The sequence below is a fragment of the Mytilus galloprovincialis genome, chromosome 10, assembly GCF_965363235.1.
Source record: "Mytilus galloprovincialis chromosome 10, xbMytGall1.hap1.1, whole genome shotgun sequence".
Lineage (NCBI taxonomy): Eukaryota > Metazoa > Mollusca > Bivalvia > Mytilida > Mytilidae > Mytilus > Mytilus galloprovincialis.
In genome coordinates this window covers 63970157-63994950 of record NC_134847.1, presented here as the reverse complement: position 1 = coordinate 63994950, position 24794 = coordinate 63970157, and the positions used below count along the sequence as shown (strand labels likewise).

General features: G+C 31.9%; 2 protein-coding genes across 3 annotated transcripts; one reads left to right on the top strand and one right to left on the bottom strand.

Annotated features, from left to right (window-relative positions):
- Nucleotides 1–345: 345 nt before the first annotated feature.
- On the bottom strand, nucleotides 346–4488 carry LOC143049287 (perlucin-like protein). Its single transcript, XM_076222974.1, has 6 exons — nucleotides 4397–4488; nucleotides 3052–3272; nucleotides 2670–2743; nucleotides 2375–2468; nucleotides 879–1103; nucleotides 346–457 (listed from the first exon to the last, which is right to left on the bottom strand). Exons 2-6 carry the CDS (start codon nucleotides 3269–3271, stop codon nucleotides 447–449), a joined length of 624 nt encoding a protein of 207 aa, XP_076079089.1. The 5' UTR covers nucleotide 3272; nucleotides 4397–4488; the 3' UTR covers nucleotides 346–446.
- A 1708-nt stretch (nucleotides 4489–6196) lies between these two features.
- Nucleotides 6197–22703, top strand: LOC143048105 (protein-cysteine N-palmitoyltransferase HHAT-like). 2 transcript variants are annotated; one of them, XM_076221556.1, is made up of 11 exons: nucleotides 6197–6313; nucleotides 7960–8105; nucleotides 9527–9591; nucleotides 10697–10807; nucleotides 12092–12289; nucleotides 12805–13134; nucleotides 16454–16779; nucleotides 17442–17477; nucleotides 18237–18435; nucleotides 21265–21406; nucleotides 22433–22703. In XM_076221556.1, exons 2-11 carry the CDS (start codon nucleotides 7973–7975, stop codon nucleotides 22534–22536), a joined length of 1644 nt encoding a protein of 547 aa, XP_076077671.1. In that variant the 5' UTR covers nucleotides 6197–6313; nucleotides 7960–7972; the 3' UTR covers nucleotides 22537–22703. The 2 variants fall into 2 exon arrangements, with proteins under 2 accessions (XP_076077671.1, XP_076077672.1); XM_076221557.1 differs by lacking the exons at nucleotides 6197–6313; nucleotides 7960–8105; nucleotides 9527–9591 and having other exon boundaries at nucleotides 10698–10811.
- Nucleotides 22704–24794: the final 2091 nt, after the last annotated feature.

Here is a 24794-nt window from a genome sequence, read left to right as displayed (position 1 = left end):
GTTAAAGGTGTACTTCGAGAATGTTTAGTCTGTTGAATGGGGCATTTTATTATTATTTGGTATGTTAGGGACCATTCATGGATATGTAGTTCAAAAACCAAAGGTTAGCCTTAATGCAGATTTGCACCTGTTTGAAGTTCTTTCAAATTTAATAGAAAAATATGTCACATAATTTAATAAAATATTTTTACATTTATTACCAATAAAAAAACATGCCCGTATACGGATACAGGGAGGGGGCTGGAGGGCCTGGGCCCCCCTTACGTGGGAACAATTTGGTTGATTATGTAGTGAAGCACTGAAGCATGACTGGAGCGCCCCCTTTTAGGTCAGTCATTGCCCCCCCCCCCCCTCATAAACACAACAACAGAATTATGCACCGTAGTGATACTTTAATATATTTTTTTTAATCTGTCATCTGTTTTTTTGAGGAAACATCTACATTTCTATTGGAAGCCTGAAATGAAAATAGGGTGGACATTTAATCACGAAGTTAAAATTCCTGACAACAATAGTTATTCTTATGTCAAACATATATTAATGATAACGATGATAATTAACATGCATTGATAATTGTCCATACGACAATACCATTTCAGTTTACAACAACTATGGATCTCAACAACGATGACGGTAGTAGAATAGCACATGTCTTGCTTCTTGCGCGACTTTCATCAATGCTCGAGAAAAAAAGAAATAAAGTAATAAATGGTCATTTTGAAGTACTTTTTGTCATATATTTTTTAATTCTATTTTGGATGTATTTACCAACGAGATTTGATGTAAAAAGAAGGAACACTGAATATGTGTCTAGCAAAAAAATACAAACTATAACAATATTATTATCTGTTAGCTTTAACCATCTATATAAAACTTACAGAAATTACTTTCACAGACATATGGTAAGGAACTCGAACATGGATTGTCTAACCAGTTACCATTGCTGTAGTGCATCATAATACAGTTATTTGAGTGGGAGTATGCATTACTGGTTGGATAAGGTCTTCCTGAATTAAAGTTCTTGTAACTTAACTGAGTTTGATCATATATCCATCTCCAGTCACCATTGACAACATCTGTTGACCCCAGCCAGTGATAATTTTCTTAAATAGGATGAAAGGAAACATAATTATCCTTATCAACAATATTCATAGACTTTAATGTATTTTGGCTAAAAATGTTTTGGTATTGAGCGTACAGGAAGAAACTTTTTCCAAACAAAAGTAGCTTGCTCAATATAAATGTCATCATGGGTCTCTTAAAAAAATAGATTGGAATACTCGTTCCTGTATCATTGAGTCCCAAACTCTGGCTTATCACGGATTTATTTTTTTCTATCGATGTCTGAGTTTAGAACAGCGGTATACGACTGCTGCCTTTATTTATCTCTCTTCAATAACCAACTTTGAACAATAAAACTTTCAGCTATTACATCACAAGTTTAAAGCTTGTACGTAGGGAACGAACGAAAAAAAACTTCGAAAAGGGCTGGGGGTTTAATTACTACAAAATATTCTGATCCAAAATCTTTTGTAAAGAAAAATTCTGGTGGGTAATCATCTGGTCAATAAAAATATTCTGAATACACATATTTTTCCCGTACTGATATATTAAAATTTGAAAAGAAATAATTTGATTGATTGAAAAACTAAAAAAAATGTTCGCGCTTTACAGGAAAAAAAAATTCTGACTCAGAAAAAAACCATTACCCCCTTGAATTAAATGGTTGCTCCCTTTATTCGGACTAAAACAGACAATATTAAGTTGTTTAAATATGCAGTTAACCTTTAAATATGTCCTTAGCCAATGCAATACAGTTCTAAAACTGTTCAATCCTTCAGACGGATTTTTTTTTTTTAAAGTTTAGGGTAAACATAAAAGAATTTAAGGGATCGTAGCCGCCGATGAGACAGCAGCAAAACTAGGCAAAACAACAAAGGCAAAACAACAATGTGTATATAGAGATAATGAATCAATCTCCAACAATATACAGTTGTCGATTGATGTCTGCTCTGTTTTAAAACGACTCTACCAATTGATTTCTGTTCTAAATGCTTTTATTATTACTCTATTGGTTCAAGTTATAAGAAATGCCCTCAACATAAACATAGACCCTCCTATATTATAATTTAGTACGCCAGACGCGTATTTCGTCTAAATAAGACTCATCAATGACGCTCATATCAAAATATTTATTAAGCCAAATAAGTAAAAAGTTGAAGAGCATTGAGGATCCAAAATTCCAAAAAGTTGTGCCAAACACGGCTAAGGGAATCTATGCCTGGGATAAAAAAAAAAAGTCCTTAGTTTTTCGAACAATTTAAAGTTTTGTAAACAGGCAATTTGTAAAAATGACTAGATATGCTCGACTTACTTATGCTGGCATTTTTTAGTTGCTGTTGTATCCAACTGTTTTCTGACGAATCATCTATCTTCGCTAAATACCCTCCAATCTCCCGGCATGTTCTCTAAAAAGTTAAGATGGTTTTTCAAATGGGAACTATAATTTCTGCTATTTGTACAAAAACATTTCACGCAACATTTACAGTCAAACAAATAAAAACACAACATTAATCCGTAATTGAAAAAAATTGCGGATAGAAAATATTTTTTCAAGTTTTTCTATCCGCAAATAAAACACTGCAGTGACAATATAGACATAAGTTTACCTCTGCATCCGTCCATATAACCGTGTCATCCCCAATATAATAACAGTGGCTGTTGTACTTTCTCCATTGTCTCCCTGAATGATATTTCAAATTCATATTAAATAGCAATTTAAATAAAAAAGCATAAAGCAGTACAGAAAACTGACAAGCATTTCAATGTCAAATACTCGGATGATTTTTTTGGTTAAATATCACAAACGGTTTTTTTTTTGTACTGCCATGTACAAATGTAGTGGAAACAGAGAAACTGACTCACATTAACCAAATTTTTATTATTCGTTCATTTCGTTGTTTTATTCTCTATTTAAAAAAATACATTAGTATGAATTATTTTTTCTCCTTTGAAGAGAGTTACGAAGCAGAACAAAACAAAAATCCTCACTTTTGAAATTCGCTTCCATCGATGTCAAATCTGTGTCTAAAGCCTGTACTTTAGAGTTGATAGCACTTGCTTGGCTTTTTAGGAAATCTTCAAGGTTGGTTAATGCTTTTCTGGCTTTGATGAAATCTTCTTTGGATTTGTTTGTTAGACACGGTAACGAAAAAACAGTCTCACATACCATACACATCATAATGAATGTAACCATTAAGACAGAAGTCATTCTGTAAAAAAGTAAAGAATGGTGCATTTTGTATGAAGAATGAACTAAGAAGCAATCAAAACATACACACAGAGAAACAGTAATAACATCCTTAAAAAGTCAAACTCATAAATAATGAAACAGTGCTCTTTTTTTTTGCTTATTTCCACAAAAAAAGTGTGCTTCTTACTTGCTAAATAAGTAAATGCAACAAGACAAGAAGGGTAAAACAATGTTATCAAATTTAAATCAACAGCATTAAGATAGCATAATGAACATTTACGTGTATGCCCCGCCGTAGGGGTCATTTAGTGTTACTCTTGACCGTCCGTACGTACAACTTACATTCATTGCAAAGCTTGTGCAGGGGAATTCGTGTTTTCAGTTACACATTCTTTTTTTTTTTGTATACAAAATTTTAGAGTAATGATAATCCTGGTCTTTATACTGTACCAGTAATCAATATCACCAACAAAATTCAGTCGGTCTGTTTATTTTTAAAAAATCTTGAAAATTTCTGATACAAAAATTATCATTGCTAGTTAAATCAAAATACATTTCTTTATGATTGAGTAAAGTTAATTGAACAAAATACCTTACCAGGTTAAGAGTAAATACAGAGATACTGCATAACAACCATAAACACCCAACTCCTCAGAAAACAGGTAGATCAAAGGAAAACAGCGTCAGGATTGTTTGTCTTGATACAGGAAATAAATGTCTGTGTATGGGGGGGGGGGGTTACAATAATTGTATGTTCTGTATGTTAATTGAACTATACGTTACATCAAAAGGAACATGTTGTAAAGAATAAGCACAAAGTTGGTTCCCAAGAGAATGTAGATTGTTTGTTGAAAAACACGTCATCCAAGCATAACAAATTTTGTCAATTAAGAAATCAAGCATCTTTATCATGTCGGTTTCCGATTTATTTTTGTTACCAAACTTAGCATCGGAAATAAACCACTTTTTATTTTTAAACTGAAAGTTATCCAAGTAATGATATCTTAGTAAACTATAAAATCATCAACTCATGTTATTAAATAAAAATAAATATGAATGTTTTAATTTTGATTTTATCTATATAGAAAGAAAAACAACTGAACGAAAACAAATAAAAAGCTGTCATACAATTTAGAAACAAACCTGCAAATATTTCGGCGCCACTTTCTCTCTATTAGTTAATAAAATCCTTCTGCATATGTTATCAAATATTAGTATGTATTTATATACAAATTAGACAGATTTTTTAAGGTTTTTCCCATTCCTAGGGAAATTCACAATCATAAATTGTCGACAAACGATTTGAAGTTTCATACCGTAATCAAGTATTTCAACTTTTCCTACCGCAATGAGATCTTTCCACTTCAAAATAGCGATGTCACAGTCTACGCCAATTTCCATTCCTTCCAGAATCCAGCCTTTTAGATCTTAATTTCACAAAGGTGGAGTTTCACTAAAAGGCATCAACAGTTTGCAGTAGTTTTCAACAACGTACGTAATCTTGCTTAAAATATTATATGTTCTCAACTTGTTACGCCCATTTGCCCGTCTTGAAAAGGATGAATAAACGATGCTTTTCCATTTATCAATATATTTATCAAACATTCTTTACAAGAATGTTTCAACAAACATATTTTTTTTATTAATATTAGTGTTTGTATTACAAAGTCAACCAGTTCAAGTTCCGTGAACTGTTTTTTAACCATGATATTCCAATTTTTTTTTGAACAATTTTATGTTTCTGATTGACCTAATCTGTCCATATAAATATTTTGTGCTAATATGATCGGCTCCGTATTTACTATTCTATGCGAGTGTCTTGCAATTTCTTTCCATTGTGTATTGTAAATTGGAACCCAACCCATGTATCCCATGACAGCTAGGTTTGGTGTGTATTTACCAACACCAAGGAGGAATCTACAAGCTCTCATCTGAATGGCATTTATAAATGAAAAATTCTTGCACTCCCAAATCGTGTCACCATATTCATCAATAGGACTCACAAGTGAATCAAATAGTTGTTTATAGACGTCATATGAAATGCCTTCATTATCTTTACATCTAAAGGTCGGTTTGCTGATCTAGTAAACATAAGTTCCATTCAATTTCTGAATTATTGATCTTTTTGTATTACTATCCTGAAGCGACGGAGTCGAATTTATATAAAAAAAATGATTTCATTATATGTATATCTAAATTATGAATCACTTATGTATTTTTCGATTATGTTTTGGAAAGCTTTCTTCTAGAGGCATACATTATAGATATCATTATACCAGTCGGTTTAAATCAGCGATACATATGTTGCTGCTTCTCCACTAAACATAAGTTATACAAGATTAAGACTGCATGGTTGACTTGGAGCCAAACTAATGTGTCCGAGTAGTGCGATATGTCGTTTTGCGGACTGTTTCCTCACACATTACAAATCCGGCTCTGTATGTTTGTTTCGTACAACTTTGATTTATTTTCATATCGATCTTCCTGAATATACATTTACATGTGTTAACATGAACAGTAACAATTTTACTGCACCAGATACGCATTTCGACAATAAATGTATTTTCAGTGATGCTCGTTGCCAAAATATTTGAAAATCCAAAACTTTATTTGAAGAGCTGTTAAAACCAAAAAGGACAAACAATATAACCAGAGAAGATTGGCAAATTAGACTATGGTAGTTAAAAGTCACCATTGCCATCATTTTCACGACAAGACTACTATGTTAAATCGATTTGAAAAGTAGCTCTTCATATTTCGTGTCTGGGCCTTTTAAAGATTAGATATATGTCGGTATTAATAGTTTTTTCATCGCTGAAAGCCGTACTGGGAACTATATTTGTTTTGTCATTTGAACTCTGGTCGATAGGAATAGCTGTCTTGACAATGATACCACTTCTTCTCTTCCTCATCCCCCTTCCCCACCTCATATTCCTTCTTCCTCTTCCACCTCATCATCATCATTTTAATGATGGATAATTCGAATATCTTTAAGTGTTGATCACGGTTACAGTGACACGTAATCACCCCAGGAAGGTATATCAACACGCATCACCGATGGTAAGTAATTGTCATTAACTTTCTGAGATAGGTTATAAATCTGAAACTATAAATCTATCCTTACTTGAAAACTCTACATTCTGAATATAACCAGACTAACACATTTGCTTGTGTAGCAGTGTTATTCTAGCTTTTAATATTGATTTACTAAAATTACTTTAAATTGCGATTTACGGTTATAAAAAAGAGTGCCACAAAAGGTAAACTTTCATATGATCTACTGAAAACTTAGTTACGTTTACCAAACACCATTTTCAAAAAAAGTTTGTAAAACGATGTGGGTGTAGTAGTATATTCTCTTTTCTGTTCCCAAAAATGATTCGTTTGTTTGATTCCAATACTTTATCATGTTTGTCAATGTATATGTCTTGTCTCTTTGCTGTGCTGTATATAAATTGTCCTCCTGGTGTTGATTTTCGTTTCCTCACGTACCAAAGTCTTTAGGGTATTTTCAACTTGTCATTCATGAAAATGTTGAATCAAATTCCCTTTAAAACGATAGTAAGCTACTAGGAAGAAGATGCTGCATATAAGTGAATGGATCTTTTCCTGTAATGTAAAGAACTTCCGTTCTACTTATAGATAACGATTATAATATAAGTGACACGAGGTACTCTATACGTAACTTATATTTTTCTCAATGAAAAACATTTGTACAGAAAATTTAAACTTTGACTAACGTTCTACCCTTTTATCATTTGATAAAAAAAAAGTATATGGGATATCCATCCGTCCACGACACAATTAAAGTCCATTCATAGAAGAAAAAACCAACAACACAAAAGCAAAGGAACAGCGCTTTAATTGCTGATTTATCTCAAAGTCAAAAAAAATAAATAAAATAAATAAAAATAAATATAAACACCAATCTCACTGCAAGTCTTTTTTTTGGGTCTAATTTCAAATCAAAGTTATACAACAAATAGACAGACCAATAACACAGGATGTTTACATACAGCAAAACCTAAAATTGAAGTGATTAATTAGGATATAGAAAACACAATAAAGCTTACTGCTGGGTTGAAAATATTCCCGGGGACGAAACGACCACCAATAATGGCATATAATCTTTGAGTGTAAAAACACGTCAAAAAGACCTGGTTTATCATTTGGTACATCAGACGCGTGTTTCGTTTATATTTATATAAGTAGTCATCATTGGCACTCGAAAGAATACAGTTTGAAGACCAACAAAACATCATTATTTAATATTGTTGAAGATAATGATACAAGGAATTTTACCAATGTACGTGTCCCTAAAGATAACAGTTCTTTTTCTTAAATATTTTGTGTACAAACTCTCATACCGTATTTATAGTTAAATTTTCAGTATATAATTGCGGAAAATGTACAAAAAGTCTATAAAGGTAAATAATGTTTTTTCTTTTTTTCGGCCTTTTTGTAATTTGTCGAAAAACTTCTAGAATTCTGCAAATACCTGCATATATGCACATATATAGCGATATAAAAAAAAGTTCATTAAACTTTAATAAATATATATTTACTACATGAATATGTACTTTAAAGCTTTAAAAGAACATGTTTTTTTTTCTTCTTAAAAACGAAATAACATGCTAATGATTATTTGTACATTGTAATTAGGTAGAAAACACATGTTATTGATATACTAGAACATTTGTTTTTAGAAATTTAATTAAAATGGAGTCCAAGAAAAAGACTAATACTAAAAAGCCTTGGATGATATTACCAGCTTGGGAGACCTACTTCTACATAAGTGTACATATATCTGTTGTGGCATACATTACATACTGTGTGTATATGGCATCAAACAGTAAGTAAAGATTAGTTCGAAATATTGCGCGTTTTGTATGTTGTTTTTTGTCCTTTTGTCGTTTTCTGGTCTGTTTCAATTGTTGTGTTGGTCTCTCTTTCAGCTTTGATTGTTAACGCGAATGATTCAGCGCCCTCTATCGGCCAGTGTACTCTCGAGGGAATGTAGCGATGTATTATATATAGTGAGTCGGAATATAACGAGTGGATTAGTCGGGTTACTTTCTCATCTTCTGTTTATGCAGTATGGATGTCCTCCGAGTCTATGTGGGTTTTTTTTTAGTAATTGTGAAGTTTCAATGTAATAAGATCAAAGACTATATATCAGTATTATATTCTAACACTATTGGCTATTTCGTGGAGGTTGATTTTTAATGGTGGAGGAAGTCGGAAAGAACCACCAACCTTCGGCAAAACTGACAATTTCAGTCAGTTAAGATTTGCGTCTAGCGCACCTGCCACGTGCTGGATTTGAACTCGCAACCTCAGTGTTGACAGGATAGTGGTACAATACCAGGCGCAGATCCAAGGGGGGGGGGGGGGGAGGGGTTACGGGGGTTGGAATCCCCCCTTTTTTTGGACGATCAATGCATTTGAATGGGGACATGTAATTGGAACCCCCCTTTGTCCTGGGTTAGGAACCCCCCCTTTTTAAAATGGCTGGATCCGCCCCTGAATACTATAGTTAGACTTCTTAGACAACTCGGACAAGGAGGCCCTTCAAAAAACTAATAACTGTATATGAAATTAACAAATGTTAACAGTTGCCCCTTAATGTGATTGATTCCCTAGATTTAATTTTAGTTTGCTTGTACTATTTGTTCATTATTTTAATAAATCGTTTAAGCTGTATATGTAATTCGATACAATCATGTTCATGTAAATATTGTATCTAACTAAAAAAAATGTGTTACTTGCATTTAAATTTTTAAGATTTTCATTCTTCAAGTCAATATTGTTGCAAATTGCATGTATTTAAATCCTTAAAATTCCAAACGACAGGTTACTAAGGAAACAAATCAAAAGTAAGGAGAAAGCTTTAGGAACAAACAAGAAAAAAACGTCTGCAAAAAAAAAAACCAACCCATATCAATGAAAGCTTTAGGCTACACGTTATAACATAAATGTAAATCCGGGTGTGATATAAGATGCTCCAAAAGGGTGGTCATACAAAACAATTGAATTATGGGGGTTGAATAGCAACGATACGTCTATTAAACGATAAAAAATCAAAAGGAGGCAGAATCCGAAAGTTTGACGATAGACAGGCGTCCATACCGAGTATAAACAACGTACATGTGTATAAATAGTTGAATAAAAACAACCAAATATCAGCCATCAACTCAAACGATTCGTTCACTTACTTGATTATGAATGTTATTTGAAAACAAATGTTTGACTTACATTTTATCCCATTTTAAGATTATGGTGCCTTTTTCGGTGGGATTGACTTTCAATCTGGATGGGCTTTCATTAAGAGAGGCAAGGTATGTTTGCTCTTTATTATCATTTTTGCTTCATTTTTTTATATCTACAAATGTATTTCGATGGACACAGAACATTGATAAATTTTATCTTTTACTCTCTTGTAACTTTTCTTCTGGCATTATGTTTCCGCCCTTGATTCCGATCGTTGTAGGTCTATATATAAGATTTATTGCTTATTTGTTTCCTTCTTGAATGTGCATGGGAAATATGCCACAGGACATTTAGCAAGAAAAGCCAGAACAATCAGGCACTCAATCAATCAAGTACCATGAAGTCAGTGTTTGTATATTTTTTTTAAAATACCTGTGAAAATAAGAAGCTATAAATCAGACAATCAAACAACATCCGTCAAAGAAGAACCAACAATACCATGACTACAGAAAAAGAACACACAAAAGTCTTAAAAATATTACACGAAAAACTAAAAATTGAGCAAAACAATCATCCAAACCGGATAACTAGAAGCTTGGATACCAAGATAAAGCAGTTCCTGTTCCAATGGCGACTGTCGTGTTGCTAGCATGATATGTAAAAAGTAAATACTAAGTTGTACCAAGTAACAAGAAATTACCACTGAAAAGAGCAAACATTTTGACATCGACAATCGATGCATAGCCGTTTGTGATACAGTTACTCAGTAAAAGTCAACAAAGGCATGATTGCCGGCGAGCGTAATTATTTTCGACGAAATTACTTCCAATTTCGTAAGTCATTTACCAATATATATTCTCACAAGAAATAAGACTTTAAAGAAACTATATGTTTTACATTAGACAATATATGACATAAACCAATTACCACTTCTATCATGTCTATTTATATTATCTTAACCTACACACTCAAATCAATCGGCTGTAAGTCAGATCTGTTTACCAAACACTTTAAGGCTTAAAACCAAAATTCAGGTGCAGAATGAAGGCAAATGTTAAGATTTCTAAATAAAAACATTTTAACTTAACAATTATAGCTTAACATTACGGAACAATCGATAAAAAATGAACGACCTTATCAGATGCATGAAAATTGGTTGGTACGAGAATGGTCTATGCTGTATTTATGACTGTACATATATCAAATAGTTTCATATGAATACCTATATTTCAGGATAATTCTGATTTTGAGTGGCATTTTTTCTACAACCTATTTTGGAGTATCTATCCATCATTCTTTGCTTACATAGCCCTGGACTGGGTAGCATCACGTCATATGTCGTTTGTAAGTACGTATATACTTATTTGGTTTTATAACTATTTTGAGCTGAGCGTCACTAATGAAGACTAAACGCGCGTCTGGCGTGTTAAATTATAAGCCTCGTACCTTTGATAACTAATTAGAATATATTATTCCTGTGCTTAAAGCTATTATCATAATGCTAACAAGTTTAAGGTTTGGTTGGCTGTATAAATGTAATTAAGATTGACATTTGCAACCACTAGATAGGCGGGGATTCAACTTGTATACATTGCTTAACTTCCAAAAACATTTATAAGTATAATGTATACAAGCTGAAGCCCCTATGTATTGACCGCAGATGTCAATCTTAATAACAATTCTTGAGCAAATATCTATACAAAAAAAGCAGGCAAATCAACCAAACTTTTAATTTGCTGGCATAAGGATAACAACTTTAATATTGAAATAATCGCCCGCTATGAATATAAACAGTTGGAAATGTTCATTTTACATTCAGAGCAGTAGTTTCATAATCAGAATACAATATATAAGACATGGGGCTTTCGTAAAATAAAGCAAAACTAATTTGAACGGTAGTTTTTTTTTATTATCAGTTAATCAAAATGTTCTTTGACATTCACAATTATATGCGTTTTATGAGCACATCTGTTTGATGCACCTGTCCCAAGTCAGGAAACTGTTGTTTAGTGGTGTCTCTTGGTGTGGTTCATATGTGTTTATCTCTTTGTTTAATATAGATCAGAATGTTTGTTTTCGTGTTTGAGTTGTTTAATTGGTAACTTTTTATACATTGTGACTAAGGTGGAGAGTTGTCTCATTGGCACTCACACTACATCTTCTTATCTATATTTACAGTTAAACTCAAACAAAATAGCAAGATAGTCTACGGAATCGGATGCTACTTGTGAAATTTATTTGCTGCTGTTGAGCAGGATATGCGTACCCTTAATACGGTGCACCAGACATCATCACCAGTTTTAGGAGGGTTCGTGTTGCTCAGCTTTTAGTTTTCATGTTGTGTTTTGTGTACTGCTGTTTGTCAGTTTGTCTGTTTGTCGTTTTTTTAGCAATGGTGTTATCAGTTGTTTTGTCTTATGAGTTTGAATTATTTCCCTTTGGTATCTTTCGCCTCTGTTTTCCTTCTCTCATGTATTTTTGTAACCTATAGGCAATGTATGTAACTAAATAAATTACATACTATATATTCTCCATTACTACTACTACTACTACTACTACTATATAGCTACTACTAACCACTAATCCTCCTCCTCCTACTTATACTCCTACTATATTAAACATTGACAGATTTACAGAAGAATGGTGTGTCTTTCGTATTCTGTGATACTACTGATATACCTCCTGGGATGGAAGACAATGTTATTACAAGTTCTACATTGTACTGTAATGTATCTAGTCTGTTTACTCCAGTCTAAATGTTTGGTGTGGATGATGTCCATCGCTCTCATCTCAACTTTAAATATACCAGCGTGTGTTACATTGATGGTAAGTTAGGGGGAGACTAAAAACGATGGAAATTTCTTTATTATATACTAGTTTTAAACAATTTTAAAGAGACTAATGAAAGTTGTAACAGGTATTAGAGTGTTAAATGTTTAGTAAGATAACCATTGAATTAAAAAAAAACATATTTATGACATCAACATCATATTTATAAGAATAAAAAGACTTGTTTTGTTAGATGTTTTAAGAATGCTGCTGGTTATAAATTCAATTATTAATTAACTACACTTAACTATTAGCTTCACCTCAGGCCAATACAACAGGCCGCGGACCAATAACAAGGCCAATACAGAAATACTTATGTAATAATTTCATGTAACAAACCAATTTATAAGATTTAGTAGTAGATGTAAATTTATATTGCACATTGCAAAAGTTGTTGCAAGTAACATTCTTTAAACAAATAATACTTTATTTCTTCCATAGTGAGCATGCAAAATTTGACCTGTTGACTTTGAAAAAAACGCCAGTCAATAAATGATTGCCATATTTTATAGAATTCATTGACCCCTGAGGACTCAAGAAGGAACTCATACTACGCCTTAATGGCTACATTATCGCTTACACATCTACGTTATACAAGTTTTTGTCTTGAGCGAGTGGAGTATGCTGCCTCAATTAAACAATATGTATTTTGCAAAGCTCCTCTACAGCAAAGCGCTACAACAAAACTAAGCGAAAGTGCCTGTCCTACAAGAAAACCTGACGAAGAAATGAAACAAAAAGAGGAGATTCACTTTTCTTTGTTGGATGCATTTAGTTATTGCTTTTACTATCCTTTGTTTTTCACTGGACCAATTATTACCTATGATGATTTTTCAAAACAGGTATGTTTTATTTGTAATATAATATGTTGTTAAGTTTGCATATTTATTAATATGAAAAAAGAGTAAATCACAAATGCCACGTTGCAACTCTATTTGAAATAATGAAGATGTGGTAGGATTGTCAAATGAGAGAAAACCTATCCACCAAAACCCAAAGGACAAGGATCTTAACAACTACAGATCACTGTACGGACTTCAACAAAGAGCAAACCGTTATGGGAGTTATAAAGAGACTGAGCCCAAGATAACATAAGGGTGTAACAATAATCATAAGAGCCTATAAAAGATTAATGTGAGCTAATAACATTAAACGACAACAATTACAATGTTTGCATGGCATTAAACAATTACAATGTATGTAAAGCAGTTAACAATTGCAATGTATGTATGGCAATAAGCAATTACAATGTATGTATGACATTATACAATTACAATGTATGTAAAGCAGTTAACAATTGCAATGTATGTATGGCAATAAGCAATTACAATGTATGTATGACATTATACGATTACAAGGTATGCATGACATTAAGCAATAACAATGTATGCATGACAGTAAACAATTACAATGAATGTATGACAATAAACAATTACAATGTATGTATGACATTAAACAATAACAATGTATACATGACAGTAAACAATTACAATGCATGTATGACAGTAAACAATTACAATGTATACATGACAGTAAACAATTACAATGTATGCATGACATTAAACAATAACAATGTATACATGACAGTAAACAATTACAAACAATTACAATGTATACATGACAGTAAACAATTACAATGTATGCATGACATTAAACAATAACAATGTATACATGACAGTAAACAATTACAATGTATGTATGACATTAAACAATAACAATGTATGCATGACAGTAAACAATTACAATGAATGTATGACAGTAAACAACTACAATGTATGTATGACATTAAACAATAACAATGTATACATGACAGTAAACAATTACAATGCATGTATGACAGTAAACAATTACAATGTATACATGACATTAAACAATTACAATGTATACATGACAGTAAACAATTACAATGTATGCATGACATTAAACAATAACAATGTATACATGACAGTAAACAATTACAATGTATGTATGACATTAAACAATAACAATGTATGCATGACAGTAAACAATTACAATGAATGTATGACAGTAAACAATTACAATGTATGTATGACATTAAACAATAACAAGGTATACATGACAGTAAACAGTTACAATGCATGTATGACAGTAAACAATTACAATGTATACATGACAGTAAACAATTATAATGTATACATGACAGTAAACAATTACAATGTATGCACGACATTTAACAATAACAATGTATACATGACAGTAAACAATTACAATGTATGTATGACATTAAACAATAACAATGTATACATGACAGTAAACAATTACAATGCATGTATGACAGTAAACAATTACAATGTATACATGACATTAAACAATTACAATGTATACATGACAGTAAACAATTACAATGTATGCATGACATTAAACAATAACAATGTATACATGACAGTAAACAATTACAATGTATGTATGACATTAAACAATAACAATGTATGCATGACAGTAAACAATTACAATGAATGTATGACAGTAAACAATTACAATGTATGTATGACATTAAACAATAACAAGGTATACATGACAGTAAACAGTTACAATGCATGTATGACAGTAAACAATTACAATTTATACATGACAGTAAACAATTACAATGTATACATGACAGTAAACAATTACAATGTATGCACGACATTTAACAATAACAATGTATACATGACAGTAAACAATTACAATGTATGTATGACATTAAACAATAACAATGTATACTTGACAGTAAAGAATTACAATGAATGTATGACAGTAAACAATTACAATGTATGCATGACATTAAACAATAACAATGTATACATGACAGTAAACAATTACAAGGTATGTATGACAGTAAACAATTACAATGTATGTAGGGCAGTAAACAATTACAATGTATACATGACAGTAAACAATTACAATGTATGCATGACATTAAACAATAACAATGTATACATGACAGTAAACAATTACAAGGTATGTATGACAGTAAACAATTACAACGTATGCATGACAGTAAACAATTACAATGTATGCATGACAGTAAACAATTATTATGTATACATGACAGTAAACAATTACAATGTATGCATGACAGTAAACAATTACAATGTATGTAGGGCAGTAAACAATTACAATGTATACATGACAGTAAACAATTACAATGTATGCATGACAGTAAACAATTACAATGTATGCATGACAGTAAACAATTACTATGTATACATGACAGTAAACAATTACAATGTATGTAGGGCAGTAAACAATTTCTAAGTAGAAACATTCCAGTAGCACATGGTCTGCATACGGTGTATATATCTCCCAATTGATACGATATTCCTGTGCTTGCATCCTATTATGCTTTTCTTGATAAAGGGTTGTTGCTCACAAGGAAGCTATTAAATCAAGAGTTCCAAATGGTGAAGTTGAAATCATCTCTTCGTAAATTTTACGGACGCCATCACGAGTTGGTTGACCGTTATAGAATAACCGTTTCACAAATGATATCGAATAAGTTCTTTACGGGATTTGTTATCTCATAAGCAACACGACGGGTGCCACATGTGGAGCAGGATCTGCTTACCCTTCCGGATCACCTGAGATTACCCCTAGTTTTTGGTGTGGTTCGTCTTGTTTATTTTTTATTTTTCTATGTTGTGTCATGTGTACTATATTTGTCTGTTTGTCCTTTTCTTTTTTAGCCATGGCGTTGTCAGTTTTTTTTTTTGATTTATGAGTTTGACTGTCCCTCTGGTATCTTCCGTCCCTCTTTTACAATATATGTCACGTAAAATGTATGTATGGCAGTAAACAATTACAATATATGTATGGCAGTAAACAGTTACAATATATGTATGGCAGTAAACACTTACAATCACTGGAGCAAAGCCTGGTACAGTTCTAAATAAAAGTCAGGGGTTGAGGACGGTTGGTGTATTTACTTTTCTAGGTATGTTAGTACATGTATCTGTCTAGTATGGTTCGTACATTATGCCTTTACATTCATGATATAGATATAGGAAGATGTGGTATGAGTGCCAATGAGACAACTCTCCATCCAAGTATTATTAATGTTTTTGCGAAGTGTTTACCCAAACAAAGAGCGCTATTTTTTGTGTAAATTAAATGGCAAAATCCACAAAAATAGCAAGTATTAACAATTTATTTTATTTTTAGATGAACGAATCCGAAAAGAAAACTTTAAAAGCATCGGAACTGAAATCTATAGCATTCCAAGCAACAAGGGTGATATTCTGGACATTTTTCATTGAATTCATTCTTCACTTCTTATATGTCAATGCATTTCAAAATAATGTGTCTACTCTAGAAAACATTGACCAGTGGACTTTATGGGGAATTGGATATTGTCAAGGCCATTTCTTTATGATAAAATACTGGGTGTTATTTGGTCTGCCGTCTGTAGTGGCCAGGATTTGTGGCATTGTTCCACCAGAAGGACCTAATTACGTAGGACATATTTACAAATACTCTGATATGTGGAAGTAAGAAATTAGGTTTTTATATTTTTGGGGGATGAGATTAATTCAACACTTGAATATAAGCCGTTTGTGTATCAATCGGTATGTTGTTTATATTTTGTACCTACTTTTCAACTAATTGATTGATTAATTAAAAGAAAGTGAAAGAGTATATTAGAAGCTTCATCGTTTGTTTTATCCAAGATTTAAGACAACTATTTTCTACATTCTGTTGATTAGACTTCTAAAAACTGGTTATAAAAAATTGTAAAATAATCATCCCTTATTACTTTTTCTATCCATTTTCATAAAAAGTTATGAGTTTACCCTTATTCGTATTGTTCACTCTACATATCTAGATACGCTAACGGGTGTCAAAAAGAACCTGTTGCAATTCATTGAAACAGAAGAATAATAATTTGAATAAAGTAATTCCAGGATATTTTATGAGGTAGTGATGATTGACACACACATTAAGGAATTAAACCTCAGAAAACAGCATAGAAGTAAAAGGACATATATATTTGTATATCAAAGTTAAAAAAAAAACAAAAAAAAACTTCTTTTTATAAAGTGAATAATAATAGATTAGATAAAATTCGGTTCTCGCAGCAACTTTTATCTATTGATTTTGATTTTACCAGAGATTTTGACTTTATTTTAGGCAATACATTTTGTATTTGTAGGTGCTTTGACAGAGGGATGTACAATTTTATCAAAAGGTTGGTAGGGTAATTCATACATATTTTTTTCTTCATTGAATTATATTTTGGGTATACGCATTTTAAAACTGGAAAACTAGAAAATGCAATAAACAATAAACGAATGTGACAAAGCAAAATCAATGAGACAGATGCACGGACCAACAAAAACAGACGGACTCAAAGCTATATATATCAAAAACAGCACACACGACCTTAAAGCAATGCATAATACTGTCAACATAAACTTTAACTGCTTTCAAATATAAGCGTATCAATCTCAGCATTAGAACTCCACATTTTGGTAGTTGGTCATATCCGATAATATTTCAAATAAGGTAATGTTTAAAATGACAAGAAGCACTGAAGATAAATCTACCATTACTTTGGATACACTGAAATAATCATCGACCGACCAATAATGTCACGTCAATGGTGTCTATCGTTTTGTAACAACACTGTTAGTTTATGATGGATAGAACTCTTATTTGTATACAATAAGATGTGGTACGATCATGACGAAAGTCATTGAGAAAACTAACCAGCAGAGTTAAAATGACGTTGAAAGTAACTATATGTCACCGTAAGTGGCCTCCAACTCTGAGAACACCCATATTATGTAATTATCTGCAAAAGGCGACTGAGTACAGTTTTAATATCAAGGGTGTTGGGTTTTGTCTAAAATAAAGTGTTATTATAACATATATATATTTGTGCTTCTGAGTTCCACTGATAGATATTACAGTATACACTTAACTATTATTTAACTCATTATTACAGGTATATATATGTACCTCTCGGAGGCTCTAAAGGAAATACTTTACAGAGACTAGTGTGTTCAGCATCCTGTTTTATATTTGTGTTCATTTGGCACGGTACAGAATACTACATATTTATTTGGACATTACTTAACTTTATTGGTATCTCACTGGAAGTGTTTGGTAGCTGGGTAGATAAACAAACTGCCGTGTTTCACTTTGTAAGTTCCCAATTTCGTCCTTATACTTCAACACTTCCAATTTTTTTTTTATAAATTTTGATTGAAATTGAAAATTGAAAGTATATTTTTTTCTTCTTTTTCAAATGAACAATCATTATTAAATTTTGATAAAGAGGTTTAAGAGGAGAAGGTTTTTGACAACATTACAGATATAAGCATCTGGAAATCACCATTCGAAATATACTCAGAAATTTGCAAACCGTTTTGAAAACTTTCCAGTTTCAAAGCCATTAAAAAGTTTGTAAACGAACAATATGCAAAGTTATGAATCTGATATTTATATTATAAAAGTCATAAGTAATTACTCCTTAGTTTAATTATTTTAAGTACACTAACAAGTGTGGACACAGATGAGTGTGGATAGTATGTTTGGATGTTTGACAGTGTCTTATGACAAAGAGTTCTATGTTTTTCCTATATGGTGTTATTAACTGTGTTGCACGATGACAACCAATCTGAGCATTAGGAGTGTTATTTATTAAAAAAAATTATGTCCAAGGCATGTAGGAGACAGTAATTACATTAGTTACCAAATTATTATGATATAATATGTTCTACATCTTTGATTTTGGATACATTTTGTAGCTAGGAGAGCAACACATAATAGCTAGGTTCTTTTTTCACGTGTTTTTTTTCTAAATGGGACATGATATCTAGTTTTGAGAACATGATATAAGGAGCCTGTAATTCAGTGGTTGTCGTTTGTTTATGTGTTACATATTAGTTTTTTGTTTATTTTTTTGATAAAAAATAAGGCCATTAGTTTTTTCGCTTGAATTGTTTTACATTGTCATTTCGGGGCCTTTTATAGCTGATTATGCGGTATTGACTTTGCTGGTTTATCCCCGTACAGTGACATGTAGTTGTTAATTTCTGTGTCGATTTGATCTCTTGTGGAGAATTGTCTCATTGGCAATCATACCATATGTAATTGCTTACTATTGGTATGGTTCTATTTATATTACTTTGTGGTGGATCGTCGGTATCATTAGTTAAAATTTTGTTAAAATGTTCAATTGTTCCTCAGATTAGAATACATTTATTGGTTTTTAGTAATGACAATGCCTGACATGATGCTTGGGGATAGATGAGCTAGGAAGTAAACTTCTGTGCTGATTTATATCAATTCTTTGATTATATCTCCTCCAAAGCTGGTCGAAGTAAAGAAAATTTTGACTAATATGAAAATGATTTCATCAAAAGAACTTTTGTGAGCATGCTTCAAAGACTCATAACTGCTCCAAAAGTAATCTGATAGAATTTCAAGCATGTCAAGCCAATATTATCAACATCTACTTTATTAGTATTAATATGTCTAAATATCTAAAAAGTCATAGTATTCAAAAGGTAATGCAAAGTTATTCCTTTTCATTTTTTGTTTGTTATATGGATACAAATATAAGTGATACATGTACCAATACAATATTTGTTATGGTATGAAAGTGTAGTAATTATCATTTACTGTAACAATGTTAATTCACACAAATTAAGAAATAAACAAATGAATGGACCAGATGCTCCACAGGGCGCAGTTTTATATGACTGCAGAGGTCGAACCCTGAACGGTTGGGGCTAGTATGGACACAACATTCAAGCTGCAAACAGCTCTGAATTTGGATTGTGATTAAATAGTTGACTAAGCTTAGGTTTCTGAAACAAAATGAATGTGGTCTAATGAACTTAAAATATTTGTTTTGCTTTGGAGCAATTCACTATGCTGTTGAATATTTAAAATCCTTTCAAAAAAAATTTCAGAAATGAGAAAAATTGACCCCCCTCCCCAAATTTTTTTTCACCTCCCCCTTTTCCTTATTCAAAGATGATCTCAATTCAAATTTCTAATGGAGTTTGCAACAATAACTACTCATTTAAATACATCATAAAATATTAAAATATAAAATGTCATACAGTCTATGTTAAAATTAATAATAATTAATAGTAACTTCTAAAAAAAATAAATGGGGAATGTGTCCAAAGGGACAAAGATGATGCCCCCGCTAGCATATAACGTTATAAAGGGACATAAATCAAGAACTGTAAAAGTGAAGCTGCCAAATATTAAACTTAAACTAAGTTTAGAGGTAATAAGCCTTATATACACATTTCATTTAATTTAGTGGAGACAAACTTAGTTAAGAGATCAGAAAATAAAAAATTCTTCAATCTTTCCATTTGTAAAAGGGCATAACCCTAGAATGATAATCAAAGTGCTTGTAATCACTGAATGGTAATTAATGACTGCTTTAATTTATCAGTTGGTAGTAAAGTGAATATTGCATTGTATATTGTATAAATAGCATTGATTAAAGTTGATTAAACTACTATTCTGAACAAAGAAAGATAACTCTAATTTTCAAAGAAGATATCATAAAGCATTGGTTTTAGGTTATTCAATAACCATTCTGGACGTTTTGGCCCTTAATTCCTAGAATGTTTGCCACAAAATATATCCCAACCTTCTACTTATGGTATGAAACATTGTGGTACAATTTCAGAACAATTGAAATACTAATACACAACTTTTTGTACTGACACTCTAGATTAAGGCGGGACCATAACCCCCAAAAATCAATCCTAAACTTCCTTTTGTGGTTATAAACATTGTGTTATAATTTTATTGATTTCTATTTATTTTACTAAAGTTATTATCCGGAAACCATCTGTCTTCGCACAGGATACCAATTTACGACCGCATTTTGTGGTTGTATAAAAATGTCGAACATGTACAATGAAATATAGTTTTATAAGTACACTAAATACCTCGATACAAACAATGTAAATTTGAAAGTCATATTATCATTTTTTTAGAAAACATCCATGCCCGCTGCCTACAGAAGAATACAGTGCTTTGTTTCAGCGCCGATAGCTATTATGTCAATCTTATCTGCTTTCTGTTTCATTGGAGGGAGCAGTATAGGAAACATTTATTATCAGACTATTATTGTAAAAGGTAAGCTTCCAAATATTTTTTTACTTACCAAATACAAACGAATATGAAAAATTCACAAAGACGCGCTAAATAACTAGAGAAAGACTGTTTTCTAGAATTCATCAATTTTATAACAACACTACGTGACAGGAATATAGTACAAGCAAACACAATCCTGAACACTCACTACAGAGAAACGCACAAATAAACAATATAATAGTACAATTTAGTAACATGTAAACCGAAGAATAACAACGAACATCATTAGTTAAAGACAGCAAAACTTTTTTTACTTTCAAATTTATAACTTATAAATTATGAATTGAACATTAGAATGCAGTCAATGAAAATGTGACGAAAGATACCATAGGGACAGTCACCCAAACTTATAGATCGAAAATAAGCTGACAACGACATGGCTAAAAAAGAAAAAGACAAAAAGACAAATAATAGTACACAAGACACAACCTGGAAAACTAAAGACTAAGAAACACGAACCCCATCAAAAACTTAGGGTGATCACAGGTGCTCCGGAAGGGTGAGCAGATCCTGTTCCACATGTGGAACCCGTCGTTTGTTTATCTTTAAGGCCTTTAAACAAATTCAACTTTGTTTTTGTATTTTCGTTCTTTCTTTTCAATCGTTTTCCTGTACTTGATTAAACGTTTTACTTGTGTTGTGTTTTTTTTTATATAAATTATCTTGTTTTTGTCCCTTCTGTGTAAGGCAACCGTAAAACTGACTGTATCGAATACTATTATGACGTATTTGCCATCATAAAACTCTCTTTCTCTTTGATATGATACTGTTTTTGAATTGAATTGAATTTTGAAATCAAATTCAAGGTATGGGAATAAGTTTCAATTTAAAACCAAAGTATATTATATATTTTAAATACGTTATGGTACTCAGATCCGACATTCGTTTTCATTGTGAGGGTAATACTAGTAATTCTTACTTTCATATCTTTTTTGGGGGGATATCGTTTATTTTTTGAAGGTTTGAGACAGCGACATCTTTGTTTAAAAAAGCTTGTCTTCATTACAGGTTCGATGAAGTCGTGGTTAACAAACTTGTTTGTCATGTACTGTTGTGTTCATTCAAGTATAGAAATCGACAAATGGTTAGAGAGGAAACCGAAAAAAGACTAGGAATAGTTTTATTAACTATAGTATACAAACGCAGAAACTCTGTAAGAACAGGTTCAATCCAAGCGTGTATTACTCGCTAGGTGCTTACATTTAAAGCACATTTCGATAAAATACTGTTCATCAATTTTGTACATCCTCTCTTGCATTTATAAATGATATCCAAATTATTGTCTATTTTGTATGATATTTCATAATTATTTGTTAAAACCATTATATTATTTGAAGTTGGCATAAATGCACACAATGAGAGAACAAGGATCCAGTGATACGTATATTCTTGATGACAGATAAAACATAGATTTGCAAAGTATGCCATCAAAATCATGCAGTGTGTTCCAACTCTAGAAGACAACGGAGATAGCCTTTTTTTTAACGTACGAACGCTATATTTCGTATCGTCTAGTAGATTACGTGGACTTGGGCACTGGAAACAGTGCAGGTGGTTTTGCGTCGATGTCAAAAAATCATGGGTTTACAGCTGAGACCATGACACTAGATTTTTAAAACCACAAATTTGCCAATCTAGAAAAGTTGAACTAAAATTCAAACAAAGTTTATATATAAACTCATCATAGATACCAGGATTAAAATTTTATATTTACCCCAGACGCGCGTTTCGTCTACAAAAGACTCATCAGTGACGCTCGAATCAAAAAATGTAAAAAGGCCAAACAAAGTACGAAGTTGAAGAGCATTAAGGACCAAAAATTCCTAAAAGTTTTGCCAAATACAGCTAAGGTAATCTATTCCTATATATTATAACTACCGCAGTGTAGTTATGATATATAACTTATAATGCTTCCTCTGCCTCATTTTTAGACTGATATATAACTCAAATTTGACACTAGCGGGAATCAGAATCTATGACAACGAGACAATATTTATTTTAAAACTATTAATTCCCCCCACCTTACTATTCCAAATCCATCTGTATATGGGATATACATTTAGTCGTTTATTTGGTATTTGAGAGCTTGCAGCTACTAAAATGCCATCAGTGTCCAAGCAGAGATTTGATGATCTAGAGTTGTGTCAAAGAACGTATCGTCCTTTTTTTTAAACAATATCATCAGAAGATACTTAACCTTTTTTTCATAAATATTCCGTATTAACTTAACAAATATTACATGATGATCTTGAAGTCAAGTACTGATATTCTTTATCGTCCTTATTACGTTTTATAGTGTTTTAAATTGTCTTTGTATATTTTTTTAAAACTTTTACTGTTTTGTCCAGTTTTGGTAATATGCTTTTTGTCTGGCTCAGTTTTTATACATCCCGACATTTTGTTATTGTGCTATAGTCATTTTTTTTTTGTATTCTTGTCTTTCAAGTTTGCTTATCACGGTACTTATTTATAGAATGAATATGCCATTTTATTTTTCTCCCTTGAAATATAGTTATTTGTTTTTATAGTGATAAATATTATAACGCACTGTTGACTGGTGTACCCCAAATTTTGACAATTTTACCAATTATGTCTGTTTATTTTGCTCACACATTGCTGTTAAAATAATGCAGATTTTGCGACTGTCATACAAGTTAGAGGTTTAGCTAGCTAAGCCATAATAATCTACATGAGGAAAAGCCTGTACCAAGTAAAAATATGACAGTTGTCAGGGCCGTAACTACATTGAGGCAAATGAGGCAAATGCCTCATGTTTTAAATTTCAAAAAAAAAAAACTAAAACAAAAACAAAAGATTTTCTTCATATGATTGTCTTCACATCAAATTGTTTTCACTGAAAGTGTCTTGCAAGAAGCAAGTTCTCTTCACTCTCTGATGTCGCCCCTGCATATTTTTCGTAATCCATGTTTCTATTTTACTTTTGGTTTTCAGAGTTGATGGTCTATTGTTTTTACTTCTGTGTCCCGGGTTTGTCTTTGTTCATTTATTCTCCTACTTAATGACTAGTCTGAGTGTTGATTTTCATTTGTAAACGTGTCACACTGTGTAATGTTGCATGTCCACCGATGTCCAGGCATTATGCGAGAAAATATTTTAAGAATATACGATGCTACTGGACACAGAAAAAAGTGGTCGTTTCTGCGAAACTGATTTTCTTGTATATAAAACCATACCCAATTTTTCTCAGGATGGATTGCAAAATTAGGTATTTTCTGTAGGTGAGATATGCACAGAAGTGATAGATATGTATTATAAATATAGAAAATTGAATATCATAACCAAACAAAACAACAACAAAAACTGTATCATATACCCAAGCACCTGTGGATAAAACTAGATAGCTGACATG

Bases quoted from the DNA above. Each gene is read 5' to 3' on its own strand.
- LOC143049287 (XM_076222974.1), bottom strand. From the start codon at position 3,271: ATGACTTCTGTCTTAATGGTTACATTCATTATGATGTGTATGGTATGT. The intron at 2,469-2,669 runs GTAAACTTATGT...TTAACTTTTTAG, and splicing joins TTATATGGACGGATGCAGAG to AGAACATGCCGGGAGATTGG. The intron at 1,104-2,374 runs GTAAGTCGAGCA...ATCCTATTTAAG, and splicing joins ACTAAAAAATGCCAGCATAA to AAAATTATCACTGGCTGGGG.
- LOC143048105 (XM_076221556.1), top strand. From the start codon at position 7,973: ATGGAGTCCAAGAAAAAGACTAATACTAAAAAGCCTTGGATGATATTA. The intron at 9,592-10,696 runs GTATGTTTGCTC...CCTATATTTCAG, and splicing joins CTTTCATTAAGAGAGGCAAG to GATAATTCTGATTTTGAGTG. The intron at 10,808-12,091 runs GTAAGTACGTAT...AAACATTGACAG, and splicing joins CATCACGTCATATGTCGTTT to ATTTACAGAAGAATGGTGTG.